The 24,971-nt window shown below is 30.7% G+C and overlaps 2 protein-coding genes across 2 annotated transcripts; one reads left to right on the top strand and one right to left on the bottom strand.

Moving 5' to 3' along the window:
- Nucleotides 1–16,232: 16,232 nt before the first annotated feature.
- On the top strand, nt 16,233–17,740 carry LOC108828229 (zinc-finger homeodomain protein 6). Its single transcript, XM_018601847.2, has one exon. It carries the CDS (start codon nt 16,785–16,787, stop codon nt 17,574–17,576), a length of 792 nt encoding a protein of 263 aa, XP_018457349.1. The 5' UTR covers nt 16,233–16,784; the 3' UTR covers nt 17,577–17,740.
- Nucleotides 17,741–20,491: 2,751 nt separating this feature from the next.
- LOC108823668 (uncharacterized) lies at nt 20,492–23,412 on the bottom strand. Its single transcript, XM_018596924.2, has 8 exons — nt 23,069–23,412; nt 22,875–22,970; nt 22,543–22,653; nt 22,151–22,460; nt 21,893–21,983; nt 21,479–21,809; nt 21,245–21,393; nt 20,492–21,161 (listed from the first exon to the last, which is right to left on the bottom strand). Exons 1-8 carry the CDS (start codon nt 23,345–23,347, stop codon nt 20,633–20,635), a joined length of 1,896 nt encoding a protein of 631 aa, XP_018452426.1. The 5' UTR covers nt 23,348–23,412; the 3' UTR covers nt 20,492–20,632.
- Nucleotides 23,413–24,971: the final 1,559 nt, after the last annotated feature.

Raw genomic sequence — 24,971 nt, 5'->3', positions numbered from 1 at the left:
ATCCGAAATAACCAAACCGAATCGAAACCGAACCGAAAATCGAATACGTATCCAAATATATAAAAATATTAATTATATATACATATAACATAACTAAATATATATTTATAATTAAAAAATTTCTTAAAAAAATCCAAAAGTATTTGAATATAATTACATTATTATAAAATATCTGAATTATCCGAACTATCCAAAAGTACTCAGATAATTTTATCCGAAATATCCAAAGTAATTCAAAATATTCAATTTTTTATCTAAATCATCATAATTATTTGATATTTTATTCTAAATAACCAATATTTTATCCGAACTACCTGAACGGGCTGAACCCGACAAGAACCAAATGAGAACCAAAATTATTTCGGGTATTTTCTGGTTTCTAGTTTTATTATCTGAACCGAACCGAACCGAAAATATGTCAAGTACTCAGTGGGTCTTCTAGCCCCCTATCCGAACTATCCAAAACCCAAAATACCCAATCTGAACCAAACCGATATCCGAAATACCCATGTCTAAAGTGGATTATAGAGTAGTGTTGTTTTTCATTCTAAATATAGAGTAAAAAACAACATTACTCTATAGTTTACTCAATTATAGAGTAATTTTATTATAGAGTAAACCATTAGAATAAATTTAATTTTATAATAGACTTAATTTATTTTAGAGTAAAATTGTATGTACCATTAGAAATTGTCTAAAGCACGGTTCCGATTTAGATTGAAAACACACAGCAAAACTTGTCTAAGTGAAAAAAAATGCGATAAGTCAGAAGATATCAATCATAAGATCGAAAATTTACAACAAAACAAAGCAAACAATATCTCTTTCCCTCTGAAAGATTTTGAGGTGTTAAGGAGAGAGACTCTCTATTTTAGAGTTTTCAAAACTCTAAATTTGAAGTTTTAAAGTATTCTTCTCCAAAAGAAAAATTTTAAATCTAACTTCAAAATTATTTATATTTTACACTGTGGTCCTTATATTTATTATAATTAATATAAATTCATAAAATTTATAAATAATTAGCACATATATAAAAATATCACATTGATATTAATTAATAAAATCTTACAGTAAATATATAAATTATAAATATAAATATATAACTAAATATTAAACTACAAGAAAAAGACACTCTATTTTAAAACTTGCAAAACTTCATATTTGAAGTATAAAGATAATTTTAAACTTCATATATGAAGTCTAAAGATGTTTTTAAACCTTAAAACTTCTTATTTTAAGGTTTTTTATTTAGTTTTATGTGTAAAACTTAAAATTATGTAAACAAATATGAAATATTATGAGATATGATTTTTTAAAGATTAAAATGATAAACAATAAAATAGTATGTAATTGTAAGGACCAAAATGTAGATAAAAAGTGAAACTTCAAACTTGAAGTTTTGAATAGTGACGCTCTATATTTGAAGTTTCACTAATAAAAATTTCAAATTTGAAATTTTGAAGTTATAGAGTGTCTTTTGGAGATGCTCTAAGAATAGAGAGAAAAGTCCTTATGGGATTCTTTCACTTGCATTAGGCAGAAAATTGTATAAAAACAAATTTTAAATACCCTAACTAACTTTATTGATTAACCTGCACGTAGAAATAGTTATTGGCTAGGTTTAGCTAAATCAATGCTTCATATATCTATACATAAATGAAAATGCAGAGCCAACTGTGAGAGATAGTTTACATATACATAAAACATTGATTTTATTAAATAAACCTAATTTTAAACATATTATAAAGTAACAAATTAGAGTATGAATATTAAAGTATTTCCCGTTCTCTAATTACTCGGAAATTGATCCATAACAAGTTGTCATTGCCGACAAGTTTAATAAGAAAAAGGTTAGAAAGAGATTCTAACCCATTAACATTAACAATTCAACTTAATACAGAAAATATTCTGCTGCCAGATTTCTTCCAACTGTTAATCTTGATGCATTACCCCTGGTCATCTGTTTGTTATCTTTATGTATTTAACGTCGATTAATTTATGTTCTAAACTATATTAAACTATGTTTTCTATATTATATATTATTATTATTATTATTATTCAAACAGAGTGTCTCCAGTATATGAAAACCACAGGAGTTTTGTGATTACCCCAACAAAAAGAAGAAGAGTAGACTTGTTTTTATTTATTTTTAAGAGAAGAGGAAACTAGAGAGTTATTTTGACTGAATAAGAGAACATGTAAAAGAAAGCTTGCACAAAAAAACATATATAAAAGAAAAAAGCTTACTATGCAAATGAAGATGAACATTTTTTTGAAACTGGCTTCAAATGAAGATGAACATGGTTGAAATAGAACAGTATTATATACATTCCACTATAGATCATTATTAATTTTGTAGAATTCACTTATCGAATATTTAGTTTCAGATATATATATATATATATATATATATAAATTCTCTCAAAATTGTGGGTTTAAGACTTTAAGTCAATAATCTTCTTGTTCTAAATATGTACAGTGTAGGAATTTGTACTAAAGTATCATTTACTAGTTATTACCAACCCCAAAATAAAGCCTACATAACTGTGGTTAAGTGGTAAATGAGATCTGGGAATATAGTACAACATTCTTTCTAAAGTTCGAGTCTCTCTTGAAATAAAATCACAATCATACGGGAATTCTGAGTTTTGGCTTCAGATGCAGTTCGCATGATAACTTGGTAATAGGCGATCTAGCTAAATTCTTTCCTTTAAACCTAATAAATAAATAAGAGAAATTCCTAAAACTCAACTCTTATTGGTCTAAATAATTTATTCTAAAGTTAGATAATTTATATTTATGTCAAAAAATCATTAACTTTAAAAGCCATTTTAAGCCTACTATTAGTTAATTATAATTGTTGACTAATGATATGACTAAAATGATATGGTCAATGAAAGTTTATGACTAAAATGACTTGTCAATGAAAGTTGGTGTTTTAAATGGTCCAAGTGAAAGTTCGTATTTTTTTAACGAAATTTAAAAGTTCTTGATTTAAATGACTATTTTCCCAAATTTAAATATTTTGCTTGGCAAATAATTTCTTAAATTTAACCAGTTTAAAAATTTAAGATTACATGGTATACAATATGATATTCAATACTCTCTCTCTCTCTTCTCTCTGTTTCATAATAAGTGTCACTCTAATATTTTTCTCTTGTTATACGAAAATGTCACTTTACAATTCTAATGCAATTTATACTTATTTTCAGCTGAAAATTAATTGTAAACAACATTGATTTTATAAATAATTTTATTTATCTCAAATACTATTGGTGAGGGAGATGTAATAACTAACAACTTGCATATATTTTTGTCACTTTCTTAATTTGTGTGAAAAATATCAAAATGACACTTATTCAAAAACGGAGAGACTATAATATATGTGGGGCGAAAGAAGAATCAATGAACAAGTACTTTTTGATTGTCTGCATTCGCTTCAAACATGGATCTTGTAAAAAATTTCATCTAATGAGTTTTTATAGTTGCAGTTCCTTCTATATTCTCAAACATGAATAATTTATTTTGGGAATTCCAAAAAGATCACAATTTCAACTATTTTTCCTAGATTTTGTGGTACATCTAGAAAAACTGGAATGCTAATAATTTAAAAGCAAAAATGGAAACCCCAAGACATATAAGAATTGACAGAATAGTACAAATAGAACGATCCTCTAGAAGCACAAGATCATGTATCATTGATGAAGCATGGAATGAATAAGATAAATTTTGAGGTTATACATGGGTTTTTAATGTTTTCTTATGAGATGTTACATCTATTGATCATCGGGAAAAAAAAGAATGGTTATTTTTTTCTGTAAATTATACAGGGATATTATTGTCTCCACAAAAAGTGGATCCAAACTAGATGCGTGTTAACATCCTATATTTTCAGCACATGTGTCGATCCTATGTCCTTGGATATGCCAAAATGTTAATTTTCCAGTGGTTAGGACTCAAACCGTGGTAGCTTCACCGTATTGAGTTTTGCCTCAAGTTAATCACTACTAGAACACAAGTCCTAGTTATTTATAAATAACTTATAAATATTTTCAACTAAATATTTTTATCCTTTTCCAATGTGGATACTACACCAATGATGAAGTAGACCCTCAAGTCTCTTTTCTCCAGGTACTGAGTCGATAGAATCCACTGCCTAATGGTTTTGTCGATCAGTTTTGCAAGATGTTGAGCTGAACGAGTTTTCGGTGTATGCCTTCTTTCATTTTTTTTCACGCCAGATATAATAAATGGTCACTTGGAATGCTAATCTCAGGAGGATATAAGTGAGCCTGTCATGCAGCGTGCTAATAATACTAGCCATAATATTTGTCCAGTCAGGCGTAAGGGCTGGTATCAGTAATGATTTGATAACCTGCAGCCATAAACCATAGGTGTAGGGGCACGCAAACAACAAATGGTCTCTCAAGTCTTGTGGCTCTCCAAAAAAGAATATCCTTGACTTATCCGTCAAACTCTAATTCTAACTCCTGTGGAGAGACGATCCTTGACAGCTAACCAGGCTATAAAGGCAAACCGAGGGACCCTTTGCTTAAACCAAATCAGTTTAAACCAAGGGACCCCTAGTATGTGTAGTGCGAATGATATCCCATATGTTATATGCTGAGAACTCCTTATACTCATCTTCTCCTCTTTTCCATAGAGTTGTATCATTTTCATTATGCATCAGAATTATAAGTAACTCCTTCACCTGCGAAAGAACATGTTGATTATCTACCAAGACATCAGCTAGTTATCCTTGCATTTCGAACAATACCAAGCTTCTTAGTTTCTCTCTCGCTGATAACCTCGATCAATCGCCCTATAAGGACCATAAATCAGTCCAAAAACTAACTGATTTTTCACTGTGAATTTCCATCTGTAGAAACTTCTTCGCTATCAAAAGAAGTAGCTTTTTCCAAATCTATGATTCAACTTCACCTTTTCTAGCATCCCAAAAAGAATTCCTTAAGATAATTTTCTCCCACATAACCCACATCGATTGAGTTATTGAACAAGTGCCAAATCAGTTTCGAAACAAATACAATTCAGACATCTTGTAGTTTACGAACTCCTACAAAATAGTAGTATTAGAGATGTAGGAGATAAATTTATGGGACCATGAATACCCAATCAAATTTTGAACAAGATCAATTTATGATTTTAGGTATTACTCTATGAACCCATTTAATCCAATGTAAATTTCACTGCACCAAAATGATACTACCCAATATACTAGTAGTTGTTTTGCTCGGATTGAATATTTTTTTTTGTAACACGCATATTACTATTTTTATATATCTATAGTATTAAAGTAGAATCCTATTTTTAAAGTTTTGGATTCTGCCGTTGGATTTTATTATATTTACAAGACAATACCATTCTATTTTAAAATATTATTTTCGGGCATGACATTATTTATCAATCTTGTGATCAAATATGAATATATACATGAAATTAAAAAGAGATTATGTTTTTTAATAACCATTTATTTATTTTCTTCAAACAACGTTATAAAAAATTCAACAAAGTTTTAGGAATCACACATTTATTTAATTTCATATAATATTAATAAATATATGAATGATTTAATCAACTTTTACAAAATATTATCAGATTTCCGAGTTTTATCGGATCAATTGGTATGAGATCACAGGTTTTGTAGCAAATTTTTGTTTTTACTGAGTTTATCGATTTTTAATTAAAGATTTTTCATAAAATACAAATCTATCAGTTCAACTATGGGTCAAAGTAAATATAAAAATACTACTTTAAACTCAAACATTATATTAGAAAAATTTTAAATTATAATTTTTTCAATTAAAAAGTTTAAATTTATGTAATTTTTTCTCGAACCCATCAACAAAGCAAAAGGGAAACATTTAGAAAATATATATTTATTTAAGGTTGTTGGACCCTTTCATTATATTTATTTTTTTTTTGCACTCTAACAAGAAACAATATTGACTTTTTATTGATATTCAGTATAAGCGGTTTATTTGTATAATTCTTGAATAATTGCATATAGAGTTATTAATTATTTAAAATTAAATAATTATTTTGTAATTATATTAATGACACATGCAGAATAATATTAAATTTGTGTAAGCCTATTAATAAAATTAATATTATACATGCAGAATAATGCTATGCATTCCCGCATGTCCTTTATAAACTACAATGAAGAATAATATTAAATTTGCTTATACCTATTAGTAAATTAATTTTATTCGTATGTCCATTTTAGCAATCATAAATTTAATTTAATAATAAATCTAAATCCATTGTGTGCTTCTAAATAGAAAAAAACAATTATCTACATTAAAATTGTAATGTTATTGATCACTTCACAACCTATAATTTAAAATGCATGACATAAATATAATATATTTACTTTATATGAAAATAAAATATTTATTTAGTTTTATGTACTATTATAAAGTATATGATTTTTTTAAAAAAAATAAAAGAATATTATAAGATTTTCTGAATTTTTGCTGGGAGTTGGTTTACGGGTTAATGGCGGATTTTTAGATTTTATCGGATTCTTAATTAATAGGTTTTCACTAAATATGAATTTTGTGAAAACATATCAGTTGATAGAACTTCTGATAGAATGCTATATGAAGAATATAAACCAGCCTATATTATATATGGCAACCAAATTTACCGGTTCAACTGTTGTTCCGGATCGGACAGAAGAACATTTTTTGTATTTTAATCCGTCTATAAATCAGATATGTACCCATACTAAAAAGAGTTAAATAAATTGTAAATATAATCATTTCTTCGCACCATTTAAATGTATATGCACTATTAATATCAGTATTCGTTTTTGGTTCATGCATTTTTGGTTTTTGATATTCTGGTTTTAGAAATTATAGAACCGTTCAGGTATTTACAGATTTTGATTTAGTTTAAGTTGGGTTATTTTGGTTCGGTAACAGTAGAAAAATTGGGAAACAGCTAATGTGCCAAAAAAAAAACTGGGTCCAATTAAGTTATGTTCAATTCTGATTTTTGGTTAATTACATATTTGTAGATAAAAATATCGGATAATTGAGTTTTCAGTAGATATCTGGTAATTCAAGTTGTTCGTATAAAGTATTTTACAATTCAAATAATTTTTTATTTTTGAATACCAAAAATTCAGGTAATTCGGTGTTTCGAATAATTCGGTTTATAAAAATATTATTTTATGATATTTGGTTATCTAACAATTAAATATAATTAATAATTGTAAGCACATAATTTTTATTTTAAAAATGGTATCCATTTGGTTTTCTGTTCGGTTTAATTTTCTAATTTTTAAAATATATGATATGTTTGGTTATTTATGAAATTCAGTTCGCTTTTGTTTTTTTTTAGTTTACTACGATTCAGTTCACGTTAAACCTACGCTATTTTATATAGAAATTCATTTATAGAATATTTTATTTAAAAAAAATCTACATTTTTAAGTGCGGATCAAAATGTAGTATATTTTAAAAATAAAACTAGTTTATGTTTCCCCGAACGTGTGGCCGCTAAAAAGAGCATATGGGATGCGACATGTCCCACATGAGCATTCATATGGTTACATGTATCTAGAAGAAATCTAGAATGACTTCAACTGATTATAATCATTAAACTCTTTGAACAAGAAAAAATAATAATCATTAAACTCATTTAATACTATAGTAATCATATACTGAATAATCATTATCCAGCAATACAATCTTCGTTTGTTTCTCCGTCAAGATCCAGTAATCCTTTGATAATTTGGAGAATCAGCATTGACTTAAAAAAATTTTGTTAACTCAATATTCAATATCTTAAATAAAACCAAAAGTTAAATGATAGTTAAGCCGTATAGGATATTTAATTATCTCTTTCACACATACTTGGTATAATCTAATAATTTATGGTGGCATAAGATATAATTTGTTGATTGGCAGTTTTTTTTAAACTCAATCAAGAGGGATGGCTTTTTCAAAAAAAAAAAATTAAGAGGGATGGAATAGTGTTCCAACAAAACAGCTAAATAAAAAGCATGATAGAAAACAACGACAGAGCACAAACACCAGCAATATGATCTTAAGGGAAAGACTTTAATAGTTGTATCTTAAGGAATCTACACAATAGAATCCTAGGTTGATTGACAGTTTAGTATATGATATATACTAATTAGAGCATCTCCAACTCATCTATGTAATAGAAATCTCTAAAATAGAAAAAAAAATAGAGATAAGATATTTGCTCCAATGTGTTTCTCTATAATAGAGGAATACTATATTTGTCTCTATAAATAGAGGCAAATATAACATTCCTCTATTATAGAGGAATACATTGGAGCAAAAACTCATTTCTATTTTTTTTTTCTATTTTAAAAATTTCTATTATAGAAATGGGTTCGAAATGCTCTTAGAGGAAAATCAGAAAAGATTGATATTTTGTATTTTCTCATATTTAATTATTTTTTTTTATGATTTTCAAGGATTTTGTGCAAAAAACCATCAATGTAGTTTTTTTGGAAATATATTCACAATCTTGTTAAATATGAGTAAACCCACAGTATAAATCTCAGCCATATGTATATGTGTATTTGGTTGTGTATGATTTTAACATTTTTCAATACTACGTGTTTTTGGTATTAGTTATTAATGAAAAAATTGTAAAATAGAAGGCTTGAACCTTACACAGATTTCAGAGGCTATCTAACCATTTCAGCCCGCTGATATATTTGTTTTGTTATCAAACGCAATTATTTGTATAGCAAATATGTTCCGAAATGATCTTGTTTGTTCTTCTTCCCTGGACATGTGGAGCTTGGTAATGAATATGGGATGATCCACTGAGGAGCAGCATATCTTTTTTCTTTGCTATCGCCATGGGTGCAGTATATCTTTTTTCTCGCTATGATAACACTTGAAGAAGAAGTTGGAGCTGAGCTGAAAACGAGAACCCAATTTAATTTGATTGTTGTTCAAACCATGTGAAATAATAACTATAAGTAAAGAAAATCAAAAAGAGTAGATGTTTGAGTAACAATGAAAGGATCACCTTCAATCCAATCTCCTATGTCCAAGGGAGAAAAGAAGAAACAAAGCCATTTCAGCATGGATTTGGTATAAATAATTGTGTTTGATAAGATAACAAAAATATCAGCTTGCCGAAATGGTTAGAGAGCCTGTGAAATTTAAATCTGGATCTTTTAGATTATGGATAAATTCGCCAAAAAAACTATATTGAAGATCTTTTTGCAGAAAGGGTTTTAATATTTAGTTTTTGAAAGTAAGAAGAATACATACAGTTGATATCTTCTGAAAATGAAACGGTGACATAGGAAGTATAGTTCTCGCAAGAGAAAAAAAAAATTAAAAGAGTAAACAAAAACCTTTAACATAAACTAAAAACCAAACTTATAATATAATTTACCAATACAACTGAAGATTAATTCAAATCTCACAATAACTGAAAAAAGTGGAATATGATACTACAATGTTTATAAATTAGAGCGAACTACAACCGAAAATAGAGAAAACTAAAGAAAAATTAACATAAAGACAATAATTAATACAAATTTAAAGAATCGAGAATGAGAATCTAACTCATATCCACTAAGAGCACCATTAATGCAGTAGCTTAAGAAGAGATGCTTAGTGATTTTCAGATTAAAAGAAAAAAGAAAAAAAATAAACAAAAGTTGGAAGAGAAAAGCTTTGGTGCTTAATTAAGCACTCCAAGCTTGATTTAAGCATCAGTGCTTATCACTTTTACCACTTTAATTATTAAAAAAAAAATAAGCACTCCTAATTGGATATCTAGGATAATTGTGCTCTAATTAGCTTTTAAGGAGTTTTAACTACCACTTGTTATGATGTTATTTAGTTCTTTAATCATTGTTTAAGTTATTTTCATCTTTCTTTTGTTTTTTAAGTTACAAAAGTTAATCAATATATAATGCACATATGCTCATGTCCTGTGGAACATCATTCGTTCTATATCTTTCTTTTTCGTTTTCATTTTTAAATATTTTGCTTCTCATTTTTCTAGAGATTCGTCCCTTCCAAGTCTTTTCTGTGTCTCAGTGTAGCAAAGTTTTCTGAACCCTAGGAGCTGCATTCTCAAATACGAAAGCGGAAAAACAATTGGCTCTGGAGAATACCATACTTACTCCCCTTTCCACTAACATTAAGAGTCTGTATAGAAACGATTTTGTATAAAAACGGTGCGAAATAACATTACGGTATGGTGCATCTGCGATCAGGGGCGAATCTAGAGAAGTTATTAACTGGGTGCATTATTTGTAGTAAAAATTAAATATGGAATAGAAGAGATTTGAACTTGATATATTATGGGTACATAGGCTGAGTTTTACCATATAACTAAGCCACTGAAAATTTATTATTTTCTAATGTAAAACTGTGAATATCACAACAATTATGTGTGTACTAGATATGAGCCCGTTGCGTTGCAACAAGTTTTGTTTGATGTTTTAGTTTAATAAAAACATAATAAAAATCATTTTATTATAGTTTTATGATTTTACTGCATATATTGTGTGAGATTTATTTTATAGTTAAAAACCATTTTTCACACATAAGTTCAAATTAATATTTGTATTTTATAATCATTGTTCATAGATCAATGTTGTAAATTTTGCAATTAGGATTAAAGAATATACTATATCTAAACGTTTAAACTCAACATAACCCAAAATAAGAAATTGAATGAAAGGTAAAAAGAAATCAAAATCAAATACACCAATCGAGTCAAGGAAAATATTATACATGTTCTTATGTACTAACTTAATGCTTTATTAAATAAGTTTTAAAAATTATTTTATAAATCTCCTATTTTATTACAATTAATAAATTAAATAAAAAATAAATACTCTTTTACATTTTTTTAGATTTTAGAAAAGGAAAATTTGTCATATAACCTATTACAATTATATTCTCTTTAGAATTTCAGAAAAAAATTGCTATCAAATAATTATTTCTAGTTATTAATAAATAATCTTAAAATTGCTTTTATTAACAATTTGTATCAATACCACTTTTACACTTCTTTCATTAATTAAAGAATTTTTAATATTATGTTCATCATCACATACTCTCTTTAAATATTATAAATTTTTTTTTACAATTCTCTTTTGGTTAGAACTTAGAAATATGATACAAATTTCTTTTGTTTAGGATTTATTTTAGAAAAAAAGGAAAAAAATTATCAAATATTTTTTACAGCTTTTAGGATTTTAGAAAAGGAAATTAATATTACTTAATCTTTTACAATTATATTTCATCTAGGATTTATAAAAACAAAATTTCTATCAAATAATTATTTCCAGTTAATATTAATTATTTTTAAAAGATGGCATTTTCAAAATTCATTTTTTTCAATATCACTAATGTTTTTTTTCAATTTGTATTGTTAATTAAATAATTGTTAGTATCATGTTTAATCTTAAAATTTTAAACTAAAAATTAATATTATTATTTTACAATTCTCTCAGGTTAGGATTTAAAAGAAAAGAAAAATCTTAATTGGTTAAGATTAGAAAATAATTTTTTTTTTAGAAATCTCTTTTATTTAAGATTTTATGAAAAAAAATTATTTTCACATAATGTCAGTTTTGATTGACACATTCAAAATCTATTTTTTAGTAATTGACACATGTTGCTATCATATCAGGTGAAATTTTTTAAGTTATTTTTTATTTATATTTTTTAACACAAAATTACTAAAATAAAAATTTAGTTAATTATAAAAAAATAAGATTACTTTACCTTTACATTTTTATTTATACTTTTTTAAAAAAGGAAAACTAATTATTTTATTAGTTTTCCTTATGATTTTATGCAACTATTTTATTTTTAATAGAAAAATATCTGTTTAATATATGATGTAAACAATGTTGTCAAAATTGAAAGTTATGTTATAATAAAATGTAATAATGATAATAAAAAGTTGAGTTGTATCAAGAAATTAAAAGAAAATACTCAGGTAATACTTTTCATGTAAATACTATTGTGTTTTATAGAAATAATATGTGGAAGCTTAAACCTAAATATAGATGTGAAATGTTTGTAGCTATTTTTGGTCATAATTTTTAGCATACAATTATCTATTGGAAAGAAAAGTTAGGTACTTATAAGAAAGTAATAAAAGTACTTTTACAATTTTCTTTTAATTAGGCTTTTAAAAAGGAATAGTATTTATTATAAAGTTAGTTTTTCTCCATGTTTTTTATTAAATAATTGAAATTGTGGGATTTTACAATTCGTTTGTTTAAATTTTTTTAAAAAGTTGAATTTATCTTTTATAATTCTCTATCTTTAGTGAGTTTAAGAATAAACATTATATATTTTTTTAAAAGAATTAACTTTCTAATACCTTTTTGCAATTATTATTTTTGTTTAGTCTTTAAAAAAAAAATTACTATCAAATATTTTATAATATAGAATTTTAAAAGACTATGTAATAGTAATTTTCCTTTTCTAAAATATATAATGATTCAAAATATATATACTAAAAATAATATTGAAGAAATAATTCTAAATTTTATTTAATAGTGAAAAGTAATTATAAAAATTATTTAATAGTAATTGTTTATAAACTTTACTTTTCTAAAAGACTTTTCCATTTTTAAATCTCTATTAAATAATAAATAAAAGAAAATTATATCATATTTTTGACACATGTCACCATCTTAAAAATTTATTGACACATGTCACAATCATGTTAATTAGTAACTTTGAAAAACCAAACTTTATATAATAAGATATGTCTACGATTCACGTGTTATCCGAGTTAGATGTATTTTTAATAAAACAAACGATGAAGAGTTAGCAAAAAAAAAACGATAAAGAATAAGATTTAATTGGTGAAAATTTTACGATTTTGTTAGATAAATATTAAGTAAATATTTTTGATTAGAAAATATAAAATAAATTTTATTTAACATTTAAGTATGAAAATATATCAAAATAAAGTATTACTTAACTTTTAATATAGATATACTTACTAAATCTACAAAACCGCACACAAAAGTTTTTAAAATACGAAATATGTGTGATTTTACATGACTGTTACATATGTCTTTCCATTTGACGCTTGTTTTTACTTTTCAACATTATATAATAAAATCAATAACGCACTGCACATTATTAATAATTAATTTTGGTCACCAATGAAAAACTACTTAAATATACACAGTTATCTTTTATATACTAAATAGTATAGTATCTATTTACCATTTAAAAGTATTACATAATTGTAATATAATAGATAATATCTTAATTTTGTCAATTCTACTGTTACCGTTGAATACCTAACTTAAGTTTAAACTAGATTTTGATCCGCACAACCGTGTGAGTATCTATTTTCATGTTTATATATATATATTGCTTTTTATTATGTATTTAATTTTTCCTATTGAATTTGATTTTGATGATTAAAAATAACATATTTGAGAATTATTTTTATATTTAATTTATTATAATCCCGACCTCTAATTCAAAGTGCTAGATTTCTTTGATAAATTTATTTTGTTTATTCGGTTTATATAATAAATTATTGTATATATAAAAGTTTAAGAAAAGTTCATTTTATACATGTATTATATAGTTTATTAATGTTAAATCATTCTACCAACATATTATATTTTTAGAATAATTTTTTATATTTATGAAAATAAAATATACTAACTTATCAATTTAAAATAATTTTATCGTATTTAGTTCAATATAATAGTTTTAATTAAAATGATAGATTTGTTAGAAATGACCTACTTCAGCATTATTTTGTATTTAATTTATTATGATCCGGACCCGTAATTCAAAGTTAAATTTCTTTTAGTAATTTGTTTTATTTATTCAGTTTTTATAATCGATTATTGTATATATAAAATTCTAAGATAAATTAATTTTTTTATACATGTTATATAATTAAAAAGAAATGGATATTGCTTTTCAACAAAATCTTCTTAAAATCTTTGTAAAATGTATTTTTGAAAAGTAATCCTTTTAAGTGGCTATTATCATTACAATATTTTATATAATTTTATTTTTTGTTTATAAATCAAAACTAAACTAAATTTAAATTTCTGATTATAATTTATGACAACTAAAATTTAAATTAATCAATTTTCAAAAAATAAAATTTGAAAAGATTCTTCAAAGATTTTGTTAGAATTTTTTTAAATTAATATTTATTTTTTTCAAAGATATTAAATGATATTATAGTTAAGTAATGTGTATTTTATAAAAGATGACAAAAAATGTGTATTTTATAAATCTTCTAAATAATAATCCAACTTAAAATATCACATATGAAATGAAACCATGACTTTTATTTTAATATAATAGATACTTTTTTGTTAGTTTCCACCAGTCACCAATTAAATGTAGTAAAATTAGTTGTATTTTCTTCTTGATGTGTGAAAAAGAAATTATTTTGTAAAGGGTCTAACTTTTTTTTTAACTATTATATTTTATTGATTGTTTAGTGATTAACTCTGATTATAGAGTAAAGATTTACTCTAACGCTGTAACTGGTTTTAAGTGGAATAAAACGGTTAAAACAAGAGTAAATGGAAGTCAAATCTAAACACATAGAAAGAAGAAGAGAGAGAATAAAGAGTACTAAAAAGGAATAAGATGAAAAAACGTAATAAAAATTTATTATCATTAAAACAATTAGAATTATTTACTCTATATTCAATTGTATTCAGTTGAAAGTGACCAACCGAAATATTTTTCAGCTAAATTTTTCTTGATTGGTAAATATTAAGCTGAATATTAAGTAAAATATATTCAGCCTAATGCTTACCAATCAAGAAAAACTTTGCTGAAAATATTTCAGTCACTTTCAGTTGAATTCAGCTGGTTTTATTCTAAAATATTTACTTTAAAATACAAACTTTTTTATGATACAAACTTATGCTTATTTTACCTAAGCCACTAATTGCATCAATTATACTGATCTTTAACTTGCGGATATTCTAATTAGTTTTTTAAAAAAAAATATTTCAGTCAATTCCAACTGAATACAATTGATTTTAATCTTAAAGCATTTACTCTATAATAGCTTATTTAGTCACACTCTAAATCTTGTGTTAATCCAATGGCGGACAAGCTTGCTCATGGGGTAAGGAATTCACCATCAGCTATGTTATATGTCGATTCGATTCCCTCGGTTTGGCTTTCTGAACCGGTGGAATCACGGTAGAGTAATTCATTGTTGTCAAAAAAAAAAAAAATCTTGTGTTAATCTGAGTTCCACTAAAATTTTATAAATCATGTTAAGTTTCTTTTTTCATATTTCTCTTTAGTATTGAAACAAAAAAAGTACATTTACTTACTGTAGAATTAATCAAAATAACAACATTTGTTCCACTTCTTTCATCCATTTTCACCTATACTCTCATTCAGTTTTACTCTCAAAATATCAATCAGACCGATATTTTTTTCACCTATTTATTCTATTATTGTTATATTCCCAGTTCTTCTGTATTACCAATCGCACTCTATATAGTATTCACTCCAAATTGTGTTTCTTTTCACCAAAAAATGAAAAAAAGGAAATTTGCATATGTTGATTTTTGTTTTTTTTTTGCAAAAATAGAGAAATAAAATACATATGTATTTCTTTTTTTCCAAAATGAGAAGGCCAGAAGGGAAATGTAGTAACAATATTTACGTGAAAAAATGCATTTTTCTCTATTCGTGTTTCCTTCATCTTATTTGTTCTAAATAACATAGCCACTTTGTTGTTCTTCATTGCTCCAAAAAAGTATTTAATTAAGTTCGTGGCTTCGTGCTGCGTTGAAAATTTCTCTTTGACGAACCAGTACTGGTACAAAGGATTTACGTTATTGTTATCTTCATAAAAATTTTAGATCTTAGAACCGACATGTTTTTATTTGAAGAATTTTTTACTCGCTGAGACACTTAATGACTTTGGATTTACTAAAGAACATTATAGATTCAATATTTGCCAACACTGATCATACGAACTTACTTATATCGCTTATTCTACCATAGGTCACTGATGGCATCAATTGTACTAATTCGTTTTAACTTGCAGATATTCGAATCAATTAAAAGAAGAAGATCAAATCACTACTGCGACAAATGTGCGGACACTGTATGATAGAGAAACAACGTGGCATTGTCTGCTACATGTCCACATCTCTTGTTTGGTAGTGGACTGTGTTATTATTGGCACAGACCAAACCCACTTCATTTCCCATTTCTTCATTAGATTTCTTTTTCTCTCTTGGAAATTGATGGGCAATAGGAAACACAATTTCAAATTCTCTCTCCCCTCTTATCCTTCCACAGTAACCAATACCAAAAGTGTCTCATGAGCCTCTTTCTCTCTCCTCTTTTCCCTCTCTCCTTTAGTAAAGACCTAGAGTTTATCTTCTTTTCTTGCAGGGTTTAATCGCTTCTTAAATGGGTTTAGATCAACTTCTCCTTTAATTTGATTCCTTGTAGACTTGAGACTAGTCTAGTAGGTTTTGGTGGGCTATCACAAAGAGAAGAAAAATAAATAAAGATGAAGTCAAAGTCAAATTTGAAAAAGGTTTAGACTTGGAACAAGATATATATCATCATCTTCATGCTCTATAGCTTATGATTAGCTTATGAGAAGCTAAAGTTATGATTAATTCTTTAATCAAATAGCTAGGGCTTTGGAGAGAGAGAGAGAGGGGTTAAAAAAAAGGTTTTAATCTTTGTTTAAGAAAAAGTTAAAACAAGATTAGGGTTCCATTTCAGAAGCTCAAGATCAAGTAGATGGAGGTTAGAGAGAAGAAAGATGATAAAATAGAGATGGAAAGAAGACAATCATCAGCTAACCAAAACATTCAAGATCATCCTCCGTACACTTACTCCCAAACCGCCGACAAAGAGAAACCCACCACCAAAAGAAACGTGTCGGATCCGGATCCGAATCCTATCTCTATAGCTCCAGCTCCAAGGTCACACTCTCGGGCTCAAACAACTTCTCCGACAAGGAACGTGAGATATAGAGAATGCCAAAGGAACCACGCGGCGAGCTCCGGCGGACACGTGGTCGACGGTTGCGGCGAGTTTATGTCGTCAGGCGAAGAAGGCACGGCGGAGTCGCTTCTCTGCGCCGCATGCGATTGTCACCGGAGTTTCCACAGAAAAGAAATCGACGGCATGTTCGTTGTCCAATTCAATAGCTTTGGTCATTCACAGAGACCTCTCGTTAACCGCCACGTGTCTCCGATCATGATGAGCTTTGGCGGTGGCGGAGGAGGAGGAGGAAGAGATCCGGCGGTGGCGGAGTCGTCGACGGAGGATCTCAATAGGTTCCAGCAAGCTTTAAGTGGTGACGGACCGGATCAGTTTCAGTACCATCCGAAGAAGCGGTTTAGGACAAAGTTTAACCAAGAACAGAAGGAGAAAATGTTCGAGTTTGCTGAGAAGATTGGTTGGAGGATGAACAAGACCGAAGACGAAGAAGTGAACCGGTTTTGTCGTGAGATTAATGTGAAAAGACGAGTGTTTAAAGTCTGGATGCACAACAATAAGCAAGCGGCCAAGAAGAAAGAAACGTAAGAGACTTTTTATTACATATGTACTCTGTGTTACAAAAAAAAAAAAATATTGATTTTAAAGCTCAGCATAAAGATTCCTGATTTTTTACCCTTTTCATTTACGGATTCGTATGTGTAATTTGACGATCGCTTGACCTTATGTCCTTAATTGGTTTCTTTGAATTTTTTGGACCTTCCATTTTTGGTTTTGGGTGTGTGTTTGATCGGTGAATTGTTTATGTTGCTTTGTCTCTACCATACTTTATTGAACGTACACCTTTATCAGCTGCTAAGTCTTTGACACTCTTCGACCTCTCTTTGGCTCCTTCATAGGCTTCACTGTTCTTCTTAGTCACCATTCTTATCACATCGCCGGTCTTGTCATACACGTAACCCTCCTAAGCAGTTTTTTTGCATTTTGAACCTTTTCATAAGCTGTGTCTTTTGTGTTTCTTGCTTTCTTGTAAGCAAAGTCTTTGGTCTCACTAGCTTTCTCATAGCCAAAATCATTAGCTTTGTCTTTCGCATCACCAGCCTTATCATAGGCTAGTACAGGACAAAATCAGGAGGATATCTTGGCCTTCCCTTTTGAGCAAGGAGTGCTTCCTGTTAGATATCTTGGTCTACCTCTTCTTACCAAGAAAATGACTGTCAGCGACTACCTTCCACTGGTCGAAAAAATAAGATCAAGAATAAGCTCATGGACCGGAAGATTTATGTCGTTTGGTGGTAGGTTACAGCTTATTCAGTCAGTGATTACCAGTCTCGCAAATTTTTGGCTAGCAGCATTTCGACTTCCAGCTTCCTGCCTGAGAGAAGTAGAGCAACTCTGCTTTGCTTTTTTATGGTCGGGACCTACTTTGAATACGAAGAAAGCAAAGATCGCATGGACAGAAGTATGTAAGCCAGAGATGGAGGGAGGGTTGGGTATCAGGCCGTTGAAAGAAGTAAACAAAGTTTGTTGTTTGAAGCTTATGTGGAGGATTCTAACGGCAAAGAATTCTTTATGGGTTAGATGGATACAAGTTTATCTGATTCGTAAAGGTTCATTTTGGAGCAGTAAAGGAAACAACTCAGCTTGGGTCGTGGATGTGGGAGAAGATCCTTAAGTACATAAGCATAGCGAAAGACTTCTACAAGGTCAGTGTACAGAGTGGAAAGCAAACTTCATTCTGGTATGAGTCTTGGTCAGATATGAGATGTTTAATTGATATAATTGGATCGAGAGGCTATATCGATATGGGCATAAGAAAAGAAGCAACAGTTGAGGAAGCTATGGTTGTGCATAGAAGGAGAAGGCACAGAGTTCAGATTTTTAATCAAATTGAAGAAAAGATTGTTAGATGTAAAGAAAGAATGTCAAGTGAAGATGACGTCGGTTTGTGGAAGCAGAAGGAGAATGTTTATAAAAGGAAATTCCTCTCAAAAACTACTTGGAATCTAACCAGAGTTCAAAGTAGAAATGTGGAGTGGAGTAAAGGAATTTGGTTTTCTAATGCCACACCAAAATTTGCCTTCTTGACTTGGCTAGCAGCACACAACAGACTGTCGACGGGTGAGAGAATGTTGAAGTGGGGAGGGAGTGTAAACGCTGCTTGTTCTTTGTGTGATGATCCACTGGAAATCAGAAGTCACCTATTCTTTACGTGCAGTTATTCAGTAGAAATGTGGGAGAATTTGGCTAAAGGTCTTATAGGTGAGGAATACACCAGTGATTGGTCAGAAATAATAACACTGATATTTGCAGGTCAGAACAATATGAAGAATTTTATGTTGAGATATTTGTTCCAAGCTTCTATACACGGGTTATGGTTGAAGAGAAACGGAAGAAGACATAGAAAAGCTTCTCTGCTACCAAATGTGATGATAAGGAAGATTGATAGAAATATCAGAAACCATTGTATCACAATTCAGAAAGTTAGAGATAGAAGATGGGATGGAGTATTACAATACTGGTTCACTGTTAGACCAGATTATTAAAACTTTGAGTAGAATAGAAGTATAGATAATCTTTATTTTCTATAAGGTTGCATTGCAAAATGTACAAAAAAACTTTTTTGATTGAATAAAATTTAGCATTCATTCAAAAAAAAAAAAATCACTCTCGTAAAGCCATGTCCTTGCATTGTCTGCCTCGCGTGACCAGCCTTCTTGTAGGCTATGTCCTCCGCATTGCCCTATCTTATCATAGGCAAAATCCTTAGTGTGACCGGCATTGGCATAAAGCCGAGTCCTTGACGTATTGCGCCAGTGTTTTTGAAAGAGAGACGATGATAAAGGCAGCAGCATTTTGCAATATTCGCCTTTTATTTTTCTTACTACCATATAATCCACCGGAAGTAAACGAGGTACCTCTCAATTCATATACTAATTAAGTACGGCCAAATACGTGTGCTTATTCTCCAGTGAGATGACCAAATCTTACATGATACATTTACCTATTTCACATGACAAAAATGAGATGACATGAAAGAGAATATCAACGTAAAAAAGGATGGATGGGCCAAAAGTGGGTCTCAGAAATCACTTACGTGGCGGTGGTTTTGTCGGAAACCCAACAATCCCACGAAGCTGTCTTGTCTTTAGCGTCTTGAGCAGTCTCCGTCGCCATTTCGGCAGCGTTTCTCACGTCCTTAGCCGTTATCCCCCTTTCTGCCACGTCAGCATCACCACTACCCCCACCAGCAGTGCCAAAGCCCTTCTTCTCTACATCATCTCTTCTAACAAAGTGATTACGGATCAATCTTTCGTTTCTTTTTCTTTCGTTTCTTTTTCTTCCTTTTTGAGATGCGTTACTGTTAAACACGTGGTGTAACACTGTTACGTGGCGATGAAGGATACGGTTGCGTTGAGGGAGTGCCTCTGCATATTTGCCACGTATCTTATGACAGGACTGTCTTAAAGCTGTTTGTATAACCTTTTTGCTTTAGACTAAAATTGAAAAATCTCACCAATTCCAACTCAAACCGAATTTGAACCGGTCTCTCAACAATGTCGCTGTTACAATTCTTTTTATTTAAAATCAAAACTATGGTTAAGAAATAAACCATAACTATGGTTACCATACAGAAGCAGTGACTAACCGTACAGAAACGATTGGCCACCTTCGGTCGCAAGTCTGGCTCTCTGGTGGTGTTCTTGGATCTTATAATCCACAATCTCTTCAAAAAGCTGTGAATCCAAGACGCAATCCGGTCGTCCGTACACCGCAGCTTGAACACCAGCGACAAGCTTAGCGATCTCACGACCAGAGAAGCCTTCTGTCTTTCTCGCAGCCACTCTGATCACTTGGTCTGTTAAGTCTCCTTCAACGGTTATCTTCTGTGACTGCTTCTTGAACAAATGGCTCCACTTCGTGTTTGTGTCTTTCTCGTCTTCACCAGTTAGGTACTTGTTGAGATAGAGTTTAATGAGCTTGAAGCGCTCATCTTCACCAGGGAGTGGAAACTCGATAACTTCGTCGATCCTGTCGGTGACCGCACTGTCGAGATCCCCTGGTCTGTTTGTGGCCAGGACCAGAACAATGTCCCGTGACTGATCACCTGTTCGAAAGAGCAATGCGTTCAGAGCGCTGCGCTGAGCCTCGCTCATATACGTGCTGTTACGTCTGCAATAAAACGATCAAGAAGTTGATAAGAGTATTACACATAAATATGGTCAGGCTTTCAAAAAGAAGTGAGAGCATCTTACTCGCAAAGGAAAGCATCAGCTTCATCGATGAAAAGCAGTAAGCCTTTGTTTGATTTCTTAGCCCAATCAAATATCTCATGGATTTTTGTAACAGCCTGTGCACCCAGTGGAGCAACATCTCCTCCTGTCATCATAGCATAATCAAGACCCTGCAGCACCAAAAAAAAAAGCAAACAAGTGTTATAAGGTGAGGCTCAAGAACACAGACCAAGAAAGAGGAAACAAAAAGCTCACCGACTTCCGAGCAATCTCTCTGGCCACCATAGTTTTACCAGTTCCAGGAGGACCATAAAACATCATGTTGCGGAATGGAGCTTGATGAGACTTGGTATTCGCTGTGGCTCTAGCGAGATGCTCGATTCTCTTCTTTAGAGAAGGATGGAGAACTACATTATCAAGTGGGTTTTCTCCTTTTGCAGATGCAGCTTTACCGAACTTTGAGATTTTGTTCTTATACTGAGACACTGAGCCTGCCCACGGAAACCTACCCATGGAGGATTCTCTGATAAGTGATGGCTGTCCAAGTATCCGGTTAATGTAACCCCATGTAACCCTAGCACCCTCTCTGTATTCATAAAAGGAAACCATATAAGTAATCTACAAATACGCATCTTAAATTACAGCTATATGTAGTTAGGAGATGCATACCGCGTTGTGTAGACCCCAGCGGCTAATGCTGTGGCTCCTCCAACAGTCATAATCAGCTTGTTTCTGTCAGTTAATAGGGCCTTGATTCCCCCTGCCAAGTTCATTATAGAAGCAAACGATTGTGAGGACAGAGGTTTCAAGAAGGCAACGCTGTTATCTTCTAATACTACTAATCAGAAGGTTAATAATGATTTCAGAGAAATTTAAGCGTAACAAGAAGTGGATATATCTCAGTAACAAAGCTTATGAGTTCTATACCTTCAATGTGACTGAATGTAGTGTTGATAGCTGCAAGCCATTTCTCCCTTTCACCATTGATCCTATCCAGGAGCATTCTCCGATTCTGCTCCTCAGTGAGTTTGGCTTCGTGAGCTCGGCCTTCAGCCTCAGCCATGGCTTTGACGCGAATCGTTTCTCGCTCGAGTTCAGCTCTCTCTTTCTCAGTCTGACGCTGCTGCGCTTGAATCTGTTCTTCCGTGACGATCCTTGCGTTCTCTTTCCGGGTAGAAGACTCCTCTTGCATCTTAACCAACTCAACATTGTGCCGTCTCTGAGCTTCATGATCCGTCTGCAAAAGTTCCATACTTTTCTCAGTAAAGAACAATCCTTCAAACAATTAAACATAGGTTCAGTGATTTCTTGATCTTAACCTGAAGTCGCTTCCTCGCCAACTCATCTTCATATCGAAGATTCTGCGCTTTTGCTTGTGCCTGCTGCTGCAGTAGGTTTCTTTGATCCTCAGCCAATTTCTGCTGTCTTTCCTGCCCCATCACATCCCCATAAAACAGTAATATTCGTTAATAGTCAGTTAGCACCCATGTTGAACCGGTTTAGTTAACCGGTAGTTCTTAGAAGTTATTCTCATAACACCTTTAACGGAAAATGCATCTCTTCACATGGTTGTTTATATATATGAGACATAGGACAAAAAAAAAGATAATGATGATAACAAGAGCAACAGCTAGCGACCGTTATAACTCACAATGTCCTTGTGTGCTTGAATAGCTTCATTATGCAATTTCTCAGAAGCTAGTTCAGCCAAACGAGTCTTCTCCTGCTTTCGCATTACATCAAACACCTGGTGAACACAAAAAAAAAAAAAACAAAAGTAAGATCAAACGCAAGATAGGAGATTCATTCAATTCATTCAATTCAATTCAATTCATTCATCATAACCTGTTTGGAATGAGGAGACTTGTTAATTTCACGAAGAGCTTTAGCGCCTCTTTCCAACGACTCGGGATCGAAACCAGATCCTTTACGCTCACCAGTCTCCGGTTTGGCCTCCGATGAAGGCTGATCCGTTTGAGATTCCGACGCCGTCGAAGTAGAAGAGGAAGAAGAGAAGAAGGGGAAGCGAAATCGCGAGTCAGCGTAGGCTCGGTTCGGAGACGTGGACATTGAGGTGAAAGCAGCAGCGATCGCCGCCGCGGAGCATAATCTAGAAGCAGCCATCGTGTTGGATCCTCCAAATCCAATTTTCAAGAAATGGTGCTTCGGTTCTGGTTTTGCTTCCGGCGAGACGAGCATAAACCCCACTACGGTGGCTAGGGTTTAAATGGTCTTTTTGTATTTCTCCGTGGTGTGGACATTTCCTCCTGGATAGAAAGTAAGTGATCGAATGATGGGCTCAGCTGTAAATTTGGGCCCGTGTTTAGGCCCAGTTGTTTCCTTACGCTCAGTGAAGGTGACCGGGATTAGGCTACAACTTCGCTCAGTTGAATCCTAACCTAAACTGTCTACGAGCACACAAGTATATAAGTACACAGTTTGCGTTTGGGTTCACTTGTGTAGTCTACATTATTGTTCGTCTCAGAATTACTAGGACAGGCTGTTGGAGGATCGTCGCAAAAACGCTTCCTAATCAAGTTTACTGCACTTGTACTTGTGTGAACTTGCCAGAAATATTTCAAATTATAATCTAACAAGAAAAGTAAATGAAACCAAATTTATTTCAGGTCAATTCTTTCAAAAACCATAAAATAGGATGACCAAATAAATCTTTATTAAAAGAGGTAAGAAACTGTTTTACCATTATTTTATAGATATTTAAATATACATAATTAGTTAAATAAATAATTTAAAAATTGTTCGAATAAAAGCTTTTTGAATTTTCATTTTCATTTTTTCAAAATATTATTTTTAAAATCTAAAAATTCTTTTAGTAACTATTTTAAATTTTAGTATTTGTTTATTTTTAAAATCCTAATCTCCACCCTCTTCCACCCCACCTCCAAAAAAAATCCCACCCCACCTTCCTTCTCCCAAAAAATCAACTCATCAAATCTAAACTATAATTGTAGGTTAGTTACTTCAATAAGTATAAGTGTCTATTTATCTTTTGACTATCTTATAGTTAAAGCATCCAACCCTAATACCATAAGGGTTAAGGTCTCTTTCATCGTTCATTTTCCTAATAAGCTCTTCTTATCTACTTGAAAGGACAAAGGAAAAAAAAACATAGACACAGAAGAAGGGATAAAGAACCTCGAAGTGTTCATAAAACATGCCCACATGGTGTTGGGTATCTCACAGACCCACACCTTGTCACCTTCTCCTCTCACCTTCTTTGCTCCCAACCTTTAATCAATATATGTCCCAATCTTTCCTAAGATGCCGAATCTTTACTATTATTTTATGCAAATTGTTCTTGAGACTTAATAGTCATAGTCAAGTGTCGAAATACTGGACCAGATTTATCCGCCAACACTAACTCTAAAATCCGTTTAACTGTCACGTTCATTAAACTAATATGTAATAATTTGACTCATCCTATATTTTTGCTCCTTCAGTTCAAACATCTAAATATGTTTTACTACCAACAATGAGTTAGTCTAGTGTGTAAAATTATTTGGGTATAGAAAATGTAGAGATTTTGGAAGTCACATGTTCTAAAACTTACGGGTCCACGGTCCATAACTTTCTTCTCATCAATATATATATATGTATGTATGTATGAGTTTACGATTTTATTGTGTCAGACAACTATATAAAAAGTTATCCGTTATTGCTCAATGTGTCTGACTTTATCTAGTGTGTGTATATGTGTATGTATTAAAACTTGTGGTACGGTTCCGAA

The sequence above is a fragment of the Raphanus sativus genome, chromosome 9 (assembly GCF_000801105.2).
Source record: "Raphanus sativus cultivar WK10039 chromosome 9, ASM80110v3, whole genome shotgun sequence".
Classification (NCBI taxonomy): Eukaryota; Viridiplantae; Streptophyta; class Magnoliopsida; order Brassicales; family Brassicaceae; genus Raphanus; species Raphanus sativus.
The sequence above is the reverse complement of the archived record's forward strand: the minus strand, read 5'-3'. Positions and strand labels throughout refer to the sequence as shown.

Excerpts from the sequence above, each read along its gene's own strand:
- LOC108823668 (XM_018596924.2), bottom strand. The coding sequence starts at position 23,347 with ATGGCTGCTTCTAGATTATGCTCCGCGGCGGCGATCGCTGCTGCTTTC. Across the intron at positions 22,461-22,542 it reads TGGCGAGGAAGCGACTTCAG|ACGGATCATGAAGCTCAGAG; the intron begins GTTAAGATCAAG and ends GAACTTTTGCAG. Across the intron at positions 21,810-21,892 it reads GCTGGGGTCTACACAACGCG|AGAGGGTGCTAGGGTTACAT; the intron begins GTATGCATCTCC and ends TTATGAATACAG.
- LOC108828229 (XM_018601847.2), top strand. The coding sequence starts at position 16,785 with ATGGAGGTTAGAGAGAAGAAAGATGATAAAATAGAGATGGAAAGAAGA.